The 19,209-nt window shown below is 41.4% G+C and overlaps 1 protein-coding gene across 1 annotated transcript; it reads left to right on the top strand.

Moving 5' to 3' along the window:
* Positions 1 to 625: 625 nt before the first annotated feature.
* On the top strand, positions 626 to 18,952 carry LOC142485087 (uncharacterized). The gene is made up of 5 exons (XM_075584291.1): positions 626 to 1,161; positions 3,146 to 3,852; positions 8,309 to 9,621; positions 11,133 to 11,379; positions 18,819 to 18,952. The coding sequence occupies exons 1-5, from the start codon at positions 1,109 to 1,111 to the stop codon at positions 18,827 to 18,829; spliced, it is 2,331 nt and encodes a 776-aa protein (XP_075440406.1). The 5' UTR covers positions 626 to 1,108; the 3' UTR covers positions 18,830 to 18,952.
* Positions 18,953 to 19,209: the final 257 nt, after the last annotated feature.

Below are 19,209 nucleotides of genomic sequence, written 5' to 3'. Positions count from 1 at the left end.
GCCTGGTCACATGCTCTTCCTCGCAGAACTTGGTTGTCAGTGCAGCAGAAGATTACCCAAGATGCATTTATTGAACCCCTTGCCGAATTTCAGCGATCGATTACAGAAGAATGGATCGATCAGCAATTTAGCTAATCACTTGTCAGTGTGGAGATTGTATTGATGCACATACTGTATTGAATGATTTTTTTTTAAACGACAGCTTGAACTGCAGCTTTAATGAAGAACAATTTAATAGTGTAAAGAAACACCATCAGAAATACACCTCTGTAAAGCTTTTTTTGTGAGCATCTTGCTTTTCCTTTTAGACATTATTCTGTTCTACAAATTACAGTGAATTGTCCCAAGATTACATGTTACCCACTCAGAAAAGCAACATATATTCCTGCTCACATGTTCAGTCTCGTATTCACCGATCTACAGTAACACATCTAATCACACATAATATTATCTATATCCAATATTAAATTATCTAATAAGACATTCCTCAAATAATCAATACCAACCTTTGTGTAGCGATATCTTAATTAGTAAGCAGAATTGATCTAAAACACAAAGGGAAACAGTTTAAAATGTGCATACTGTACTCACATTGTAAATTCGTAATTGTCTAACTATATATACATAGTGTATGGCTAATATCTAACTAGTGATTTCACTCAAATTGGGATATTTCATATTTTAGACCAGTTACTTAATTATAAATGTCATAAATGTAATGAAAACGCGTACATGTAAACAGCTTCTTTATCTGCGCTGTGCCTGGAATAAAATTCTGTCTATCTTGAAGGACAGTGGCATTTACATTTGGAATAAGATGGAATGTTATGGAATATAGTGTATCTGATTGGCTGCTGCACTGAAACTGCCAGATAAGGGTCCTATTATGACATCGTCCTCAGCCAACCATCAGCTGTATGAATTGTGATAGATGTTTGGGTTCCTCATTGTCATCTTAACCCCAGGGGAAATGGAAAACTTATGGGTTGGGGGGAGGGGGAGGGAAAGAAAAATCATGATTTCCTTGAAATAAGTTGCTTCTTTTAAGCTACTAACAGAACACAAATGAAGAAGAGCCGTGACACCAGTGCTTTGAAACAACTTGAAAATGGCTTGCTTTCCAATGCGCAGAAGAAGAAAACAGAGCGAGGTAGAAGATTGGTACGTTCCCTTAAACAAGCAAAAAGTGACGTTATGGAGGACGAGTCTACTTGCTATCACTACAGAATTAAGATAAATAGGAATAACCAATTCATTGTCATACTAGAGGGGCCTGCAATGTGTTGCACACCACTGTTAAGTGGGATATTAATTGGTTATCCACAAATATGTCCCAGGGGACATTTAGGTAAGGAATCCCTGGTGGAAGGGGCCCAAACAATCATTTCTTTGTATCTGGAAAGATCCTCATGGTTGTTGGCTATTATTGTGGGTTAGGGAGGGATCACCATATAAACATCAACACACTGTACCAAGCTTTGCATGCATCAGATTTTTTACATTTCCAGGATCATAAGTGTGCTCTTTAGAGACTAGGTCCCTGAAAATCATCATTGAGGCTGCCAATATATAATGTTATATATGTTTGTATACAGTATGTACACCAGTGGTTTTCAACCTCTATTTAGTTAAGGAATCCTAGAAATATATGGTGACATTTTGGGGAACCCCAGCCCTACTCCCCCTTGTCTCCCACTCTCCCTCTTCCCCTGTCTATCACTCCCCGTCTCTCATTCCCCTCTCCTTTCTTTTCCCCCCATCTCTCATTTCCCCATCTCTCTAGCCATCTTACACTCCCTCCCTCTTACACTCGCCCCTCTTTCTCTTCCCCTCCTTCTCCACTCCCTCAATTACCCTCCCTCTCAAATTCCCCCCATCTTAAAAACACACACGCACACCTCTCCCCCCCCCCCAAAAAAAAATCTTACTTTGGGGCGAGGAGGCCTCCAAAGCTGCGGCGGTCCCACAGACGGAAGTTGGACCTGCTCTCCCCCCCACCACCCCTGTCAGCCACGGAAACCTTTAGGGAAGCCCGCGGAATAGTTGAAAATCCCGATTTATACTGTAGCAGTGTCATTGCCTTGAAACACACCATTCATTCAATGATAGCACATGGATATACAGCATTGATGGGGGATTAGGATACGTCCTTTATTGCTAATTTCAAACAGGTTTAAAGGCGATCCCCTTGCACTAGGAACGTGCACTATAACAGCGGCTAGCTTCCTCTGCTCATTGTTATGGACTATTTGAAATTGTAAGCTCCTCTAAGCAGGGATGTCCCTTAGCTATTGTGTTAGCATGTGACAACTTTACAAGAAATTCTCCTGTTATGTATGTCACCATTTTTGATCCTCTATTGTACTGTACTGTGCTGTGAAATATGTTAAATCCTTATAAACATTAATAATTGTAATAACTACACAGTGGCTACCACTGAATGTTCAACATGGCTGGCCTGGTAATAGTCTACGCGTGGTTTTGTATTGCCTTGGCCATGAATAATTGGGAAATATACTGGTTTAAGATTACTTGTGCCAAAATAGTCAGTTTATAGTACTGATTGTTATCTTTCATATTTAACTAATTAGCCCTCTTTGATGGTCCCACCAGAGTTGTCAATTCTGGGATGTCTTACGGCATTTTTTTGTTTATCTGATAGATGATGATCTACTCCTTTCAGTGTACATGTCCACTCTGTTCAGTGATCAAGTGGTTCAAGCAGCAGTGCCAGCCTTTGTAAAAGTGGCAGAGTAGAGAGCTATTTGTGTTACATACCAAGAGTTATATCTGATCTAGAGCCATGGAAAAGTGCCATCTTAAATAGCAGGTGGTAGAGAGATCCCGCTTTCTCATGGCTTGATTGGAATGTTTAAGGATTTATTCCTACTCGGATTTGGAGACCAGATTATTGCAGTTTCTGTCCCACACGATGACATTTTCCTGCAGTTTACAGTGGTCAAAGTTCTAGAACTTTATAAGGACATTAACCCCTTTGTTGCCAAAGAGGCGTGCGACCCATTGCAGCTCTTTGACAGCGATGGAATTAATAGTTATACCCACTTACAACCTTGCCTATAATTTCCTGCGCATTTCACACTACAGCTAATCTCTTACTATATTTTGATTATTTTCTGAAATTTAGCGACAAAGTTGAAGAAGTTTCCTCAAGTTTAAGCCTGCAGGACATACAGACCTTTATTGGACCATTGTACCCAGAGCTCCTGTGTTTTGGATGTACCAAATTTTACATCAACCCCTACCTTTTGCCCTGTGAAGACACCATCTGCGAAACCTGCCTGCAGAATATGAAGAGCGGGATGCGTCAGGATAAGAGAGGCGACATAGTGGTGCAGTGCCCCATCTGTCATTCCGAGTTCCAGTTTGACACACTCAAAGATGTCAAGTTCCCTCAGAACTATCTCATGAAAATCATTGTGATGGACTGGAGGAAGAAGATTGAGATGGCAAAACTGCCCGATTCTGCTGATCAGATGCTTCAGGAGATCAGGATCTTTTGCCAGCTGTGTGACACGAAGTGTAAGCGCAGCACCATGAAGAAGTGCATCACCTGTAACCTGATCTTCTGTGAGAGCTGTTTGTACAACATTCACGGGAACAAAGCTTTTCTGTCGCACACACTGGAAGATGCATCCATCCAAGTGGACAATGCTATAAAGTGCTTTGCCCACAAGGGAAACGAGATTGTCCGCTACTGCAACACAGACCACGCGCTGCTGTGTGAGGAGTGCCACCGTACCACACATGAGGGGCACACCACTTACTCTGTCCATGATGCCTTTAAACAGGAGACCAAGGATTTATCGGCCATGGTATCTAACTTTCGCAAAGGTTGGTGTCAAAACTGTGTGACTATTTAAAAGTTTTGCCAAATCCATCTGCCGCTGTTCATTACCAATTCTATTGTAACCGATGTAGACGTAAAACAAATGCCAAAACAACGGTAAATCATCTGAGCTAAAGAAAGGTAGACTTGCAGTCAAATGACAGAAATACCAGATGTAAAATTCCTTCTTCATTAAAGGCTGTTAAGTGTTTGTAACAGCCTCATATGAAAATTATATATATATTGTTTACTTCTTTATGTTATATATATATATATACAGTATATAAAACAAAAAGAAGTAAACCAGTGCTCAAATTAGAATAGTGAATTATATAAGCAGTAGAGTGGACAATGATAGCTGTAACAAAAAAAATGATAATTGATAAAATGCATTAACTAAAGGAAAAATGCTGCTCTAGCAAGAATAATCCTAATCCAAAATGACTTGTATAACAAAAGAAAAGAGTGCAAATGACCAATAGTATATAAATATGAACAATTTAATAAAACAAGACAAATAATGCCCCTAAATTGATAAACCAATTAGAGATAACGATATAAAAAAACATATACATGTATATAAATAACAATGATTAAAAGACCTATCATAAACTGTAACTCAAATGAGGAGGATGGTAAAAACCAAAGGACACACAACTGTGGAGGGACAAACTATATTAGGGGAGAAAAAACAGGTGATGCATGAATAACTGAATCACCAATGAGAGTCCAGAGGTAGTGCGGAGGTAGTGAGGTCTAGTCCAGTAAGTAGATGGTATATAAAGTATGTGAAAACTCAATTTGATCTCACCAGTTAATAGATGTGAGTGGTAACAGCAAAATCCGTCAGCGGAACCTCCAACCTGTGTATCAGGAAGACCGCAATTGTGCAGATCCGGAATAATGATGGTGTGTTCACTCACACATGATGGTAACACCGATGGAAATGGGGGAAGGGAAGGGGGGGGGAGCTGCCCAGCCAAACCCCAGTCCGTCAGCGTACTTTCACTACGCAGGGACCCGATGATCCTTCGTGAAGAGAAAGCTGGGTTTCTTGCACTCCGCCCAGACAAGTAACTGGTTACCTCACTTCAACTCTGCTGGCGAAATAAAATATAGTGCCAGACCTCAGTGCTCACTCACTTCTCCTGTCCCTCAGTGCCTGTGGCAGGGAATCCTCTTAGACAGCTGATAGGTACTAACGTGAGGACATATGCCCTACGCATTTCATCAGTGTTCCGACTTCATCAGGGGTGTATCCAAGAGATGGTAACTGTTTAAAATTGATAGTAGTCCAAATATCCTTATTGGTAAATATGTGTAACCAATGGAAATCAAGGACATAACTCAGTACAGCAGATAACAATCATATGCAAATGCATAACATAGCATAACCAATATAAAAAATAAATTATAAAATAAATCATTTAAAACATATGCAAAATAATACCAATACTGAATAATAACAACAGACAATATATATACAGTACATAAAATAACATTTGTATATATAAATAAACCATTAATAAAAAGTGAAATGAAAATCAGAAAAAACAGTAATCCAATAAGAAATATATATTTAATTATACCAAAACCAATTTAAATTAAATGAGATAATGATTCATGAAAGCCAGACCCTAGACGAGAAAAAGGACAGTAGACGATAGTGCCAGTATTCATTCGTTAAGACCTTCTGGAACCAAACTATTAAGTTTGAAGATCCAGAAGGTCTCCCTATGACAAAGCACCTGTACCCTATCTCCTGCCAAAATTGAAGGAGAAATATGTTCAAGGCCCATAACCCTAAGACCAACAGTAATTTTGCTATGACAATGGTACCATTATCTATCTAAGCATTTCCTCCATTGTCATAACAAAAGTACTGTTGGTCTTAGGGTTACAGGGCTCCTTTAATTTTGGCAGGAGATAGGGTACAGGTGCTTTCTCGTAGGGAGACCTTCTGAATATCTTCACATATATACCATCTACTTACTGGTCTAGATCTCACTACTTACGCGCTACCTCTGGACTCTCATTCGTGATTCAGTTATTCATGCATCACCTGTTTTTTCTCCTGTAATATAGTTTGTCCCTCCACAGTTGTATGTCGATTGGTTTTTACCATCCTCCACATTTGAGTTACAGCTTATGATAGGCCTTACTGTCTTTTAATCATTGTTGCCTATATACATGTATATATTTTTTATATCGTTATCTCTAATTGGTTTATCAATTCAGGGGCATTATTTGTCTTGTTTTATTAAATTGTTCATATTTATACATACTGTTGGTCATTTGCACTCTTATCTTTTGATATATATATATATATATATATATATATATATATCACAAACAAATAGTAGCGCTAGATAGTGAATAATATATAGTGAAGTGTGCAAAATAATAGAGTGTAAAAGAAACAAAAAATTTAATTGAAATAGGACACATATGCTGTGAAAAAGGTGAAAAAGTGTCAAACAAATGTTCAGAGATGATGAAAAACAATCCAGTATCAGGATCAGTGCTTACGGTGAAGGCAAAAGCTTCAGCAGTGATCAAGCCTGACCACAATAAATGCAAAAAAAAAAAAGAAAGACAGACATGTAATAAGGAAAATAAATGAGATTTATTGAGAGGTAGGGTGGTCAGTAGGACCTATGCTCTCAGGTGAGATTGAAAAGAATACAATTAAAACATGTGGTTGAAAATTGTGGCAGTGAACAAGCAGTGTGAGGTGTAGGGTCAGAGGCAGGAGAGTGGGTCACCTATACCAAGTGGAGTCCATGAACAGCCATGTGGCACAAGCAGTTAGAGTACAATTGTCACCAATAGAGAATGTCCTTTCTCAGATATTGAATATGGTGTACTGACCGCAGACCTTGTTGGACACGCAACTGATTCCTTCCACGTGTAGTCCGGTTCCGCTGTGGGACAGTAATGCCTCCTGGCACGCTGAAGATGAAATACCTCCTGTGTGAGTGTAAGCTTCCGCGTATCAGACCTCAGTCAGAGCTAGAGGTCTAGAGTGGATACGCTGTGTTGAAAACGCTGCTGCTTCCTAGTAGCAAGCCCACAATCAGTACTCCGCCTCCTCACACTGCGTCACTGCATCACGACGCTCCAACGCGTTTCGTCACACGTTGTGACTTTCTCAAGGATCCTTATATATAAGGATCCTTGAGAAAGTCACAACGTGTGACGAAACGCGTTGGAGCGTTGTGACGCAGTGATGCAGTGTGAGGAGTATATATATATACATACACACACACACACACACACAGTCATGTGAAAAAGAAAGTACACCCTCTGAATTCCATGGTTTTACATATCGGGACATAATAACAATAATCTGTTCCTTAGCAGGTCTTAAAATTAGCTAAATACAACCTCAGATGAACAACAACACGACATATTACACTGTGTCATGATTTATTTAACAAAAATAAAGCAAAAATGGAGAAGCCATGTGTGAAAAACTAAGTTGAATTGTACATGGGAGAGAACCGCTGGTATGCTGCACGTCTCGCCGTTCTGACCGCCAGACCACCACATACGTCACTTCCTGTGACGCTATCACTATGGGCGGAAGAAGATTCTCTGGTCTCCTCGGCTGCTGCATTGCCAGGCACTTCAGTCTCCGGTGATCCTGGGAGGACCGGAGACAGAAGTGCCTGGCAGTGCAGCAGCCGAGGAGACCAGAGAAGCCTCTTCCGCCCATAGTGATAGCGTCACAGGAAGTGATGTATGCGGATGTGTGCAGGTCACAGTGGTCTGGCGGTCAGAACGGCGAGACGTGCAGCATACCAGCGGTTCTCTCCCATGTACATTTCTAATCACTAAAATGTGAGTGTAATTGTTCTATTTGTTATTTGTGTAATACATTATTTATATAGTATTACACTATTGTGGAATCTCTCTTCTTTCCATTTGGGTTACCACCTGATGAGGACAAGGTACATATAACAGAGGGTGTATCATAATACCAGGCTCCAACCGAGAAATACTTCAAAAGGGCTCTTGTCAGAGAGAGACGGATCTCTGACATGCTACATGAAATAAGAAGAATATTGTGAGTGAGTGAGACAAACACATACTGATAGATAGCAGTATATTTTCCCCACTGGTCTACACTATTGTTTTTTGCTCTCTACTTTCTCTTTGCATATATCACCTGACTCACCAAGCGCTCCCCCCTTACCTGGAAGACGTAAACTAGTAAAGATAATGATCAGATTAGTTGAGTCAAATATTGAGAAGATGAGCTCTAAATTAAGAGCTGTCTCAAATTTATGCAAGTAGGCCCTATGCATACAAAAATGTAAAGAAGGAAGAAATGGAGCGTAAGCTGTTTGCGATATAAATGAAACACTCTATTATGCATATACTATATTGTAATAATGTTATTATCGTACAATTATCTCTGAAGCCTTAATGGGATTAACATGCTTTTGTGTGTTTCAGCTATGGACTCTTATGAAAGGAACATCACAAAGTTGAAAGGATTGAAAGTAGAGTTGGATGAGACTGAATCAGACATAGACCGATCTATCTTTAAGGAGTTTCTAAGTTTACACCAGGAAATCCAGCTTCAGAAAGCACAGATTAATGAACATGTCAAGCATGAAAAAGTCAAGAAGCAAGCTGACATAGACCACTTCCTTAACACCGCATCAAAATCCATCCATCAGATGGAAGGACTGGTTTACTTCATCACGGAGGCCTTACATCAGTTGAACCCAGCTGTGCTTCTACAAATGTCTAAACCCATAAAAAACCGGATCAGAAAAGCTATGTGTGAAATTATTGAACCCAGCTCTAGTTTGACCGCAAACCCTTTCAAAGAAATTGAGTTGGACTTTTCCCATCTTCGAGCCCAAATTGCTAACCTACATTTAAAAGTCAGGCAGCCCAAATCTACCTGGGTTCAGACAGATGATACAAAAACCATGTGGGACAAGGCAGTCGAGACTCACCCAATGACGGAGGACATTTTTTGTCTCATACCTCCCAGCCCAAAGTATTTTACAGCACTAAACATTACCAGTCAGGCAGTCAGGACTCACCCAATGACGGAGGACATTTTTTATCTCATACCTCCCAGCCCAAAACATGTTACACCACTAAACATTACCGAAAGCAACAGTGATATTTCATTTTGGAACCCCATAATCTCACCTGAAGAGGAACATCCAGAGCCAAACAGCACAACAACCATTCCAGATATATCAGAAGCCCATAATGAGGACGTACCTTTCCATCACATGAAATCTTCTCTCGCAGACCACTCATCTTCTTGCAAGAAAGAGGACAAGAATATCTGCTTCAATGTCTACGAAAACCAAGATCCTGAACTGTATCACAGTAGATGTTTGTCTCCTGGCCACGTATCAGATTCTCAAACTGTGCCAGAAAAGAGCGTGGCCTGCTCAAGCCCTATCACAATCGACCATCCCCCTCACCCCCTTAACCAACACCAAACCAGAGGGGTTAGGCACCAGGATGTGAGTACATGCCCCAAGATCTCAAGAACCCAGTCAACAAATGGAAGGGCTACCCGCACAAAAGTGAGGAAACGGACCAAAAGTTCTCCTCCAGTTTTCAACTTACAAACTAAGAACCCTGAATCTTCAGACAGAGAGGGCTACCATTCTGATTCTTCCATCGATTCTTCTATCGGTTCTTCCATCAGTAGCCCCTTTATAACAAAACATTCACTGGACGTGCCAGGACAACCAATCATTTTCGAACATACAGTAGATGGAAACTCTGTTAAGGTAAAGAGCCATTACTACTATGTATTGCAATAAGATACATGTTTTGTTTGGGCTGTTTTGACCTTTGCATTTCACTAGTTGATTGCAGCCCTACACTACGTGGGACATAGTGGCATCAATGTGCTTTTCATTCTATTTAGTCAATTGAAAAGTACACAATTGTTTGGTATAAGAATAAGTCAATGTGTAATAGTCCAAAGTATTATCTTGTTAATAATCTTATTAATGCAAAAATAGCTTTTTAATTGATAAGAAATAGGATCGGCTTTTCCTTGCAAGGAAAACTGCATATCAGCATCACAAAATTCTTCTCTCAATTGGGTTAAATCTTTACAAATGCTGGGGATACACAAGTTAAATGAGCCCCTCCCATGGCCAAAGTGAACTAATCTCTGTGGCATGTTTAATATGCTGAATGTGGGTGATTAATGCCTTTAAAAAAAATAATCAGACGGGTATAAAAAGTATTTTAACATTCTTTTTGCTAATTTGCATGTCATTACCCAGAATCCCTGGCTGTAGTTGAAACACCGTATTCTAAGCCAGGGGTGCGCAAACATGGGGGGCGGGAGATTTTTCTGGGGGGCGTGGGCGGTTGCAGAGATCCCGCGCTCTTCCCCAAGTCATTTAAATTAAATGCCAGGGGATCGCGTGAGGCCTCTGGAACAATAAAACTTACTGGGATTCAGACGCTGTGACACGTCTCCATGACAATGCAGCATCAAATGAAGCCACGGGGTCATGTGACATGACATCACAGGCATCAAATGACGCCGTGGGTCAACATGACCTGATGTCAGATGACCCCGGAGCGTCATTTGATGCAGCTACTGTACAAGGTAGGAGGGAGGGCGGGGGGTGCGAGCTCCAGAGCAGGCCAGACAGGGGGCGCAGCAGTAAAAGTTTGCGCTCCCCTGTTCTAAGCAATAATGGCGAAAGGCACAGGGTTGCAGATCTGTCTTGAGACGTGTGAATGTGCTCACGAAGGGTATTTTTATTTGCTCAACATTATTTTTAAAATGTTTAGTGTTTCCCTGGTAAGCAAATGTTTTAAAAGGTTTTTTTTTTTTTTACACAAACTTTATCCAATCTATTTTGGGGTAGAACAAGTTTGGAGTCTTAGGGGCTTAATCAGTAGCCCCGACGCGGTGGATCGCAAAGCAATTGGTTGAAATCTCTCATTGACTTAAAGGGGAGTTTCCAGCCGATCGCACACTTACAGCCTACAGGTGCATTTTCAAATCCCTTGTTTCTCTGTTCGCCTGGTCATTAGAGGACAAGACTAGGTTGCAGGGGACTGCGTAAAACTAGAAATGCGTTTATTTCTTCTCAAGAAGTACACTAAACTTTTTACTTTTAAGGGTGACACATTTTTCCAAGGAAGGCAATTACATTAATAAGCTATTTAATGTTTTGTGGTCACTTTATGGGGCAGTTCCTTTAAATATTTCCATTGAAAAATCTGTAGGAAGCTTGTACTTTAAAACATCTTGTTCTTACTGTCTTTTCAGATTTCTTGGGTACTTCTTACACGAGATCATGTTGTAAAATATTATGAAGTACAGTTGCACGAGATTCTTTCCACCAATAAACAACGCTCCCCCTTCCGGGAGCAAGCTGGCACCTATTCTGGTATTAAACAGGAATATTTCCAAGCCACTGACCTCAATCCAAACTCTGAATACCTCTTTAAAGTGCGCGCCGTGAATAAAGCTGGACCAGGGGAGTGGAGCGAGCCATACAATGTCGTCTCTGAGTGTAAGCAAATACATCCATGGTTTTGTTCTGTAATAATTAAGGTGCAAATATATTTGTCTAAATAGAGTCCATTCCATAAACGAAAGAAGGTTTAAATGATTTGGGCTTATTTTTAGACCCTGTATGGCCATTTTTATTTTTAGGAGGTGGGGGCAGACATAAATTAGAAGCTGACCCGGCCTGTGCTGCAAAGCTGGGTAATACGTCAGGCGGACATTTACAGGAGTCCATGTTAAAATGGCTTAGAAGGAAAAGGTGACACACTGTGCTCATTTGCATGCTATTACCCAGAATCCCTGGCTGTAGTGGAAACAGTGTATGGTAACAAATAATAGGAAAAGCAGGGTTGCAGACCTCCTTGATATGTGTGTTTATTCGCGTTAAAGAAGTATCACATTCTTGGCCATTTATTGGTAACTATAGAAGCTACATGTGCATGATGACTTTTTGGCTCCTGGTAGCTTATATAGGCTGCAAAAGTGGCAAGCCAAGGAATACCCTTTGCCCAGCTGCTCATAGTTTGCTTCCTAAATGTCTTCTGTTGGTCATCTAGCCATAAAGAGGCAACAACAGCAACCTGTGCCCTTCTAGATAAATACATTTAGGGTTTCAATCTCTAAGAAAAGAGTAGATTGGCAGACAAACCCATTGACACATCTACAGATCTGCAAATCAAATGTTTAAGATGTAGGGAATCCTATGAGGTTTGGCAAAATCCGTGCCGGGTTTTCAGAGTCCGGTCTGGGATTTTGCTCTTGCTTGCCCTCTGTGGCAGAATTGTCCATTTTTGCTCCTGGCAACTTCCTTTAAAAGCATAGCCCTGTAAGCAGGAAGTTGCCGAGCAAAGTTCCAGTTCATGCTGAGTACATGCAACGCGCTTACCTATTGTCTGCCTCGTTACCAGACTCAGCTCACGTACCTCGACTATCCTTGTCTTCAGCCTGCCTCGACCTCTGCATCCACACCGACTACGCAACACTGCTGCCAGCCCTGACCTTTGGCTTACGACTCACTACTCTATCAGGACTCGGCTCAGATCGGTTCTTTCACCTTCCGACCTCAGCCCTGCGGGTCGCTTCCTGCTTGAGACGAGCATCGGTACAAATGTTCTGGCAAAATCCCCCAAACAAGTATCCCAAAAGTAATGAACATCTGGAAACAACACAATATAACAAATGTACAGTATAGCAGTAATTGATAGTTAAAAATGAATTGACAATAATTGCTAGTCCTCAGTTCATGTGGACAAATATAATGCTACTTAATTATGAACTTATCAAAAATAGGTCAGTATGTAGTACCGGTGCTTAACAAAACAGTCTATATCAGAGGTGGCCAACACCAGTCCTCAATGGCCACCAACAGATCAGGTTTCCTGGAAATCCCTGCTTCAGCACAGTGACTAAATCAATGTTGCAGTCTTTGACTGAGCCACCAGTCTTTGACTGAGCCATAAACTGTTACTATAGAAGTAATATCTTTGGTTATAATCTTCTAAGGGATTGGCCATCTCCCCCCCTTCCATCAGCGGCACAGAGCAGCTAGCATCTTGTGTAATTGGCATAGGAGTATATATATATGTCACGGGAGACCAAGCTTATTAACACTTTACCATCTGGATCCTTTGATTGAATAAAGCATGAAATAAAATAAATTGTATTTATTCACAAAAAGAACACACACAGCTTGAATTACAACATTATCACAAATAAACACTTACTGGGGTGGGAAAAATGAAATAAAATGTCCACGGAACGAAATCCTCAGAAATCAAGTCTCTAGGCATCAATTCCCAGACGTGGGGTTGATGCGCAAAAAGAGACCTGTAATAGTCCTTGGCTAGGAGCGCTAGCGGCAACCCATGTTTCTCCGCCAAAAGTAATATTTTCGTTCCCCCAATGCAGGATTAGTTAGCATATCCTTAGTCCTTACGAATCCTGCATTGGGGGAACGAAAATATTACTTTTCTTTAGTTGCGAGGAAATAGTCTCTGTACCGCCTGCTGTAGCTTAGATGAATCTGCTTACAAGATGGACCTTCTTTAAAGATGGAATTGAATCTCAGGTGAATCTTTCCTCTCCACAAACTTTTAAAACGATTCCAAGCCTATCTGTATAATGTGCAGCCAATCTTTGGCATGGGAATCAATCCTCCCACCTATAGCCAGGTTCTGCCAGTCTCAACAGACCCTGGCAGATGACTTCAGTATAGCAACTGAGCATGTGCAACCAAGGTCATCTTCCCCCACTTGTCACTTAGCATATTGCATCCTGCCTTTTTACCGGGTGCCGCTCAGTCTCCTTCACCCCTGCGTGCTAACAAAAGGTTCAACACCTCTATTTCCTTGCTTTTGAAGCTGACTCTTGATCTGAGAATATGGCCACTACTTAGCTATCCTGAACAAATGGCGCTCACACCTCTAGCCTTTCCTGCTAACAAAATGGATCACACCTCTAGGACAAATGTCCCTTTGAGCCATAAGCCCTCCTCTGAGTCTTTGCAGGACAACAGATCCTGTCTGATTTAATGCATAAAGTTTAAACATATTTGAAAACACTGCTGCCTAAAAATATACTCATACATTCTGCTGCTAAAATGTGTTACAGTTTTTGATGTAAGAAATAGAGTGTAACCTAAACGGTTCTCCTTTCACTTAATTTCTTACACACAGCAACTGGATCTTAAAACATTTAAACTTTACTTTTAAAGCTCGCACAGCCTTATCTTAATAAAACCCTCTCAGACTGAAACCTGACTGGAGTAACCCCCCTGAACCCCTATACTGGATTCAGGGTACCTGGGCATTACCTGGGCAGTGTCCCTTTATCCTAGGGACCCAGTGTAGTGTGGGGATATACATTAACCCATTATGCCCCATGTAGTTTGTGGGTATTCATTAACCCTTAATATGGTGATATGGCTTTCTTCTTCCTAGCCGGACACATATAGACAATTTATACACATTCATAGGACTCAAGAAAAAATATAATAACTGCGCCAACCGTGATAAAGTGGATTCAAAATTTCAGTCCTTCATAGAGTGTGATCCTGCTGCCAGAGTTTCTCTCAGAGGTGATTCACCAACCTCTGTATAGAGTCACAGAAAGAAAGGGGGGGTGGGGGGATCCTCCGGCGCGTAGTTTCACTCGTATTCCGGAACACATGCAATGTAAACAAAAAGAGGGACCACAATCAGGAGTGGTTAAACACAATGGTATAACGTGTGGAGTTATATGGATAACACACTTACATTAAAGCAATAAGTCTCCAAATAAGGAATGGCGAGCACTTCTTGATGTTACCTCAAAAAAAGGGGGGAAAGAAGGGAATCATAGCATAACACTGTTTATTAACAAAAGTAATTAAAAGAGATTGCAAACTCACAAGCGGCCATTAAAAAATGGCATAGAGAGGAGTAGTCTCCAGGCTCCACCAATCGTCCTCCCAAGTGGTTGGATGTCCGTGTGGAGTCTGTTCCAGCTGGTGAGATGGTGGTGCAGGGATGTAAATGACAGCAGGGTTGTCTTCCCAGACTTGTGCACAGCCTGGATTCTCTCCCGTTCGTCAGTCTCCTCACCGCAGCTTCCGACTTCCGCGCATGCGCATGCGCCCCGGTCGTGATGCTGGCCAAACTGGAATTGCGCGCTTTCTCCTCTGTACGGTGGCTTGTGATGACCAAAAACCGGCAACAAACTCCACACGGACAATGTTTACATTGCATGTGTTCAGGAATACGAGTGAAACTACTAAGGATCCCCCCCCCTTACATTCATAGGACTGCAGCCAGCAGTTGGCTGCAGAGCTGCCACTCTAGACTTTAACTTAAAATGTAACCCCTACAACTCTCTCCACCGTATCCCTGGTGAGAGTTACAGAACCCTTCACTGGGTCCTGGAATTCGGGCATATCCCGGGACCCGGAATGTAATCAAGTTCCCTGCCCGGTCGTACTGCTCTGGTTTGTGCTGAAGCAGGGGGATTTGGCGGTCAGCTGCAAACTGCGTTCTAGGGGGGATTTTATCCGGTGGTCTGTGTTCCTCATGTACTCAGGAACCCGCAACATGACCCCCCCTTCTACCCAAACACACCCTGACAACATTTTCCTGTAAAATCATCCCTGACGCTCACACTTGGCGCATCCCGCTGGTTGGCACTCCTGGAACAGTAAAACCGCATACATCTTTATTATACAAGCAGTTATATACCACAATTGGGTTGAAGAGCTGACACTCACAATTCCCCAATATAGCTCAGAGGCACTGAACCGGGCATAATACCTTTATTTATGGCCTGGGTACCCCTTCACCGTCACAACACACACACACACACACACACACACACACACACACACACACACACACACACACACACACACACACACACACACACACACACACACACACACACACACACACACACCTTTCCCAGCAAGGAAAGCAAATAAACAGCACTCTAATATATATCAAGCAAAAAACTGTATTTGAAAAAAAATATAACAGCACATATGCAAACTGACGTTTCGGGAAACAAAGGACCTTCTTCAGGGAGGAAATGTCGGTTTGCATATGTGCTGTTGTATTTTTCTAATACAGTTTTTTGCTTGATATACAGTATTAGAGTGCTGTTTCTTTGCTTTCCTTGCTGGGAAAGCATTTTGTTGCATATACTTAGCTTATGGAGCATGCACCTTGAAATGTGACATTTTGCTTGGAGTGCCAGCTGTGCTGTTTTTTTAACGTATATCTATATCTATATCTATATCTATATATATATATATATATATATATATATAGTTACACAGTTACATAGTAGATGAGGTTGAAAAAAGACGTACGTCCATCAAGTTAAACCTATGCTAAATTTAGACAACAGATACTTTATCCTATGTCTATACTTACTTATTGATCCAGAGGAAGGCAAACAAAAACCCCAGTGACATCCAATGATATCTCATAAGGGGGAAAATAAATTCCTTCCTGACTCCAAGAATTGGCAATCGGATTAATCCCTGGATCAACATCCTTCCCATGTATACTTATTTAGTACAGTATATCCCTGAATACCTTTCCCATCTAAAAAGATGTCCAACCTTTTTTTTAATAAATCTATTGTATCTGCCATCACAGTGTCCATGGGTAATGAATTCCACATTTTAACTGCCCTTACTGTAAAGAGCCCTTTCCTTTGTTGCTGGAGAAATCTCCTTTCCTCCAACCGTAAGGGATGGCCCTGAGTCCTTTGTACTGTCTTTGGGATGAACAGTTCTTTTGAAAGCTCCTTGTACTGTCCCCGAATATATTTGTATATAGTTATCATATCCCCTCTTAGACGCCTCTTTTCTAATGTAAATAAATCTAATTTAGCTAGCCTCTCCTCATAAGTTAGATTGTCCATCCCCTTTATTAATTTGGTGGCTCTTCTCTGCACTCTCTAGTTCCATAATGTTTTTTCTTAGGATTGGTGCCCAAAATTGTACATCTTGTATTCAAGATGTGGTCTTATAAAGGGGCATAATTATGTTTACTTCCCTTCCATCCATTGCCCGTTTGATGTAAAATAGGATCTTGTTTGCCTTTGCAGCTACTGCATGACTTTGGGCACCATTGCTAAGCCTGCAGTCTACAAGCACTCCTAAATCCTTCTCCATCAAGGATTCCCCCAATATATCTCCATTTAATTTGTAATTCACCTTTTTATTCTTGCATCCCAAATGCATAACCTTACATTTATCTGTATTAAACCTCATCTGCCATTTACCTCCCCATGTTTCCAGTCTCTCCAAGTCCTTCTGAAGAGAAATTACATCCTGCTCTGATTCTATTACCTTACACAATTTAATATCAGCAAAGATGGAGACTTTGCTCTCGATGCCAACCTCAAGGTCATTAATAAACAAGTTAAAAAGCAGGGGTCCCAGTACCGATCCCTGAGGTACTCCACTCATGACTTTAGCCCAACCTGAAAAAGTTCCATTTATGACAACCCTCTGTTGTCTGTCCTTTAACCAGTTTTCAATCCAGGTGCGTATATTATTACTGAGTCCAATTTTCTTTATTTTGTACACCAACCTCTTATATGAAACCGTATCAAAAGCCTTTGCAAAATCTAAGTAGACCACATCAACTGCATTACCCTGGTCTGAATTCCTACTTACCTCCTCAAATAAACAAATAAGGTTTGTTTGGCAAGATCTATCCTTCATTAATCCATGCTGACTATTACTAATAATTTTGTTTTACATTAGGTATTTCTGAATATTATCCCGTATTAAACCTTCAAGTAGTTTCCCCACTATTGAAGTCAGGCTTACAGGTCTGTAATTTCCCGGTTGTGATCTAGCTCCCATATTAAATATTAGGCACCACATCTGCTTTACGCCAATCTTGATTAACTCCTTGAGAACTCTTGGATGTATGCCATCAGGGCCAGGTGCCTTATTTACTTAAATTTTTTCAAGTCGCTTATGAACTTTTTCTTCAGTTAACCAATTATTCATTAATATATACATACACACACCCCACACCCCACACCACACTCCCCCCACACACACCCCACACACAATATATATATACTGCTGCGGCCAAGTTTATTCGAGCATTTGCCCGTTCTTGGCCGCAGCAGTAGCCTGGCGCGCGCCCGAGGGTGACGGGCACGCGCCGAAGCAGCGGAAGAGCGCCCTCCGATCGGGGCGCTCTCCCTACCGCTGCCGGGTCCGCCGGGTCCCCCGGAACCCCCTGCCGCCGTCCCGCGATCGCGGGACACCAGGGCTCCCTCGGGGAGCCCTGGACGCGCGTGCAGGGGGCGCAGGCTCCCGAAGACGCGTGACCGCGCGTCTATGACGCGCGGCACGCCGAGGGGCGGCCACTAGCAAGCCGGGAAATCTCCCGGCTTGCGGTACCGGCCACACTTTAATAAAGTGTGTCGGTAGTGTATATATATATATAAAAGTATATATATATAGCACTTGTCTCCGAAGCTCTCTGTGGTTGATGTTTGTTAAACCTCCAATATTCTATGATATTGTAGCATAGATTATATAGCATTATATATACAAATAAATTACATTGAGAAGGGTCTCAGAGGTCCCCGAAATACATTGAGAAGGGTCAGTATGTGGTATGTGTAGATGTAGAAATACACAATCTTAGCGAGCCCAAAACCCAGTCCCACAGTATTATATGTTTAATAGTAAAAACTGCTGTGCACGGTTTTATTTCCTTTTTTCTCTATGTAGTGGAGTAAATAAGGCCTGCAGCTTAACATGTTTGCACCAAAAGATTGAACTAAATAACCCATAATTATGAAGGGACATGTATACAGTATATATGTGTGTGTTAACTAGATAATTAGCCAATTAGATAATTGGATGTGCACGGGGGCTTCTTTGTTTACTGCAATGTGTGTAGATGTATTTATGCCATTATTGATTTTCTATTTCAGCTATCTGCTAGCAATAAAATCGAGCACAAGATTGAATCCCTGTAAGGACAGTTGGGCACCTGTACACAAAGGAGTTACATTCTCAGTCCATCGATGCAGCACATCCGAGAACTAAATACAAGCTTTTCCCCTGGTACATTCTCTTGTTGGCAGTCATTTATTTCCATGTCCTATATCTCCTGGGCCCTCAAACAGCCTACGTGATGTACATAAAATCAAAGCGTCCTATGTTTATTTCAGTAAACCCATAGATCTGTAGCTGCTTAGTCTTTTGCACCCATTGTAGTGACATGAAACAGCAGGGTTGGAAGTGACCTTTAATCATAGCACTAGAGATCCTTAGTATTCACAGGTTAGAGAAGTAGAAAGAGAAGACTTCAGATAAATCCAC

Source organism: Ascaphus truei, unplaced genomic scaffold (genome assembly GCF_040206685.1).
Source record: "Ascaphus truei isolate aAscTru1 unplaced genomic scaffold, aAscTru1.hap1 HAP1_SCAFFOLD_532, whole genome shotgun sequence".
Classification (NCBI taxonomy): Eukaryota; Metazoa; Chordata; class Amphibia; order Anura; family Ascaphidae; genus Ascaphus; species Ascaphus truei.
The sequence above is the reverse complement of the archived record's forward strand: the minus strand, read 5'-3'. Positions and strand labels throughout refer to the sequence as shown.

What these genes read in the sequence shown, in the direction of transcription:
- LOC142485087 (XM_075584291.1), top strand. Translation starts at nt 1,109, where the DNA reads ATGGCTTGCTTTCCAATGCGCAGAAGAAGAAAACAGAGCGAGGTAGAA. An exon ending in CAGAGCGAGGTAGAAGATTG is followed by an intron (nt 1,162 to 3,145) that starts GTACGTTCCCTT and finishes TCTGAAATTTAG; the next exon opens with CGACAAAGTTGAAGAAGTTT. An exon ending in GGTATCTAACTTTCGCAAAG is followed by an intron (nt 3,853 to 8,308) that starts GTTGGTGTCAAA and finishes TGTGTGTTTCAG; the next exon opens with CTATGGACTCTTATGAAAGG.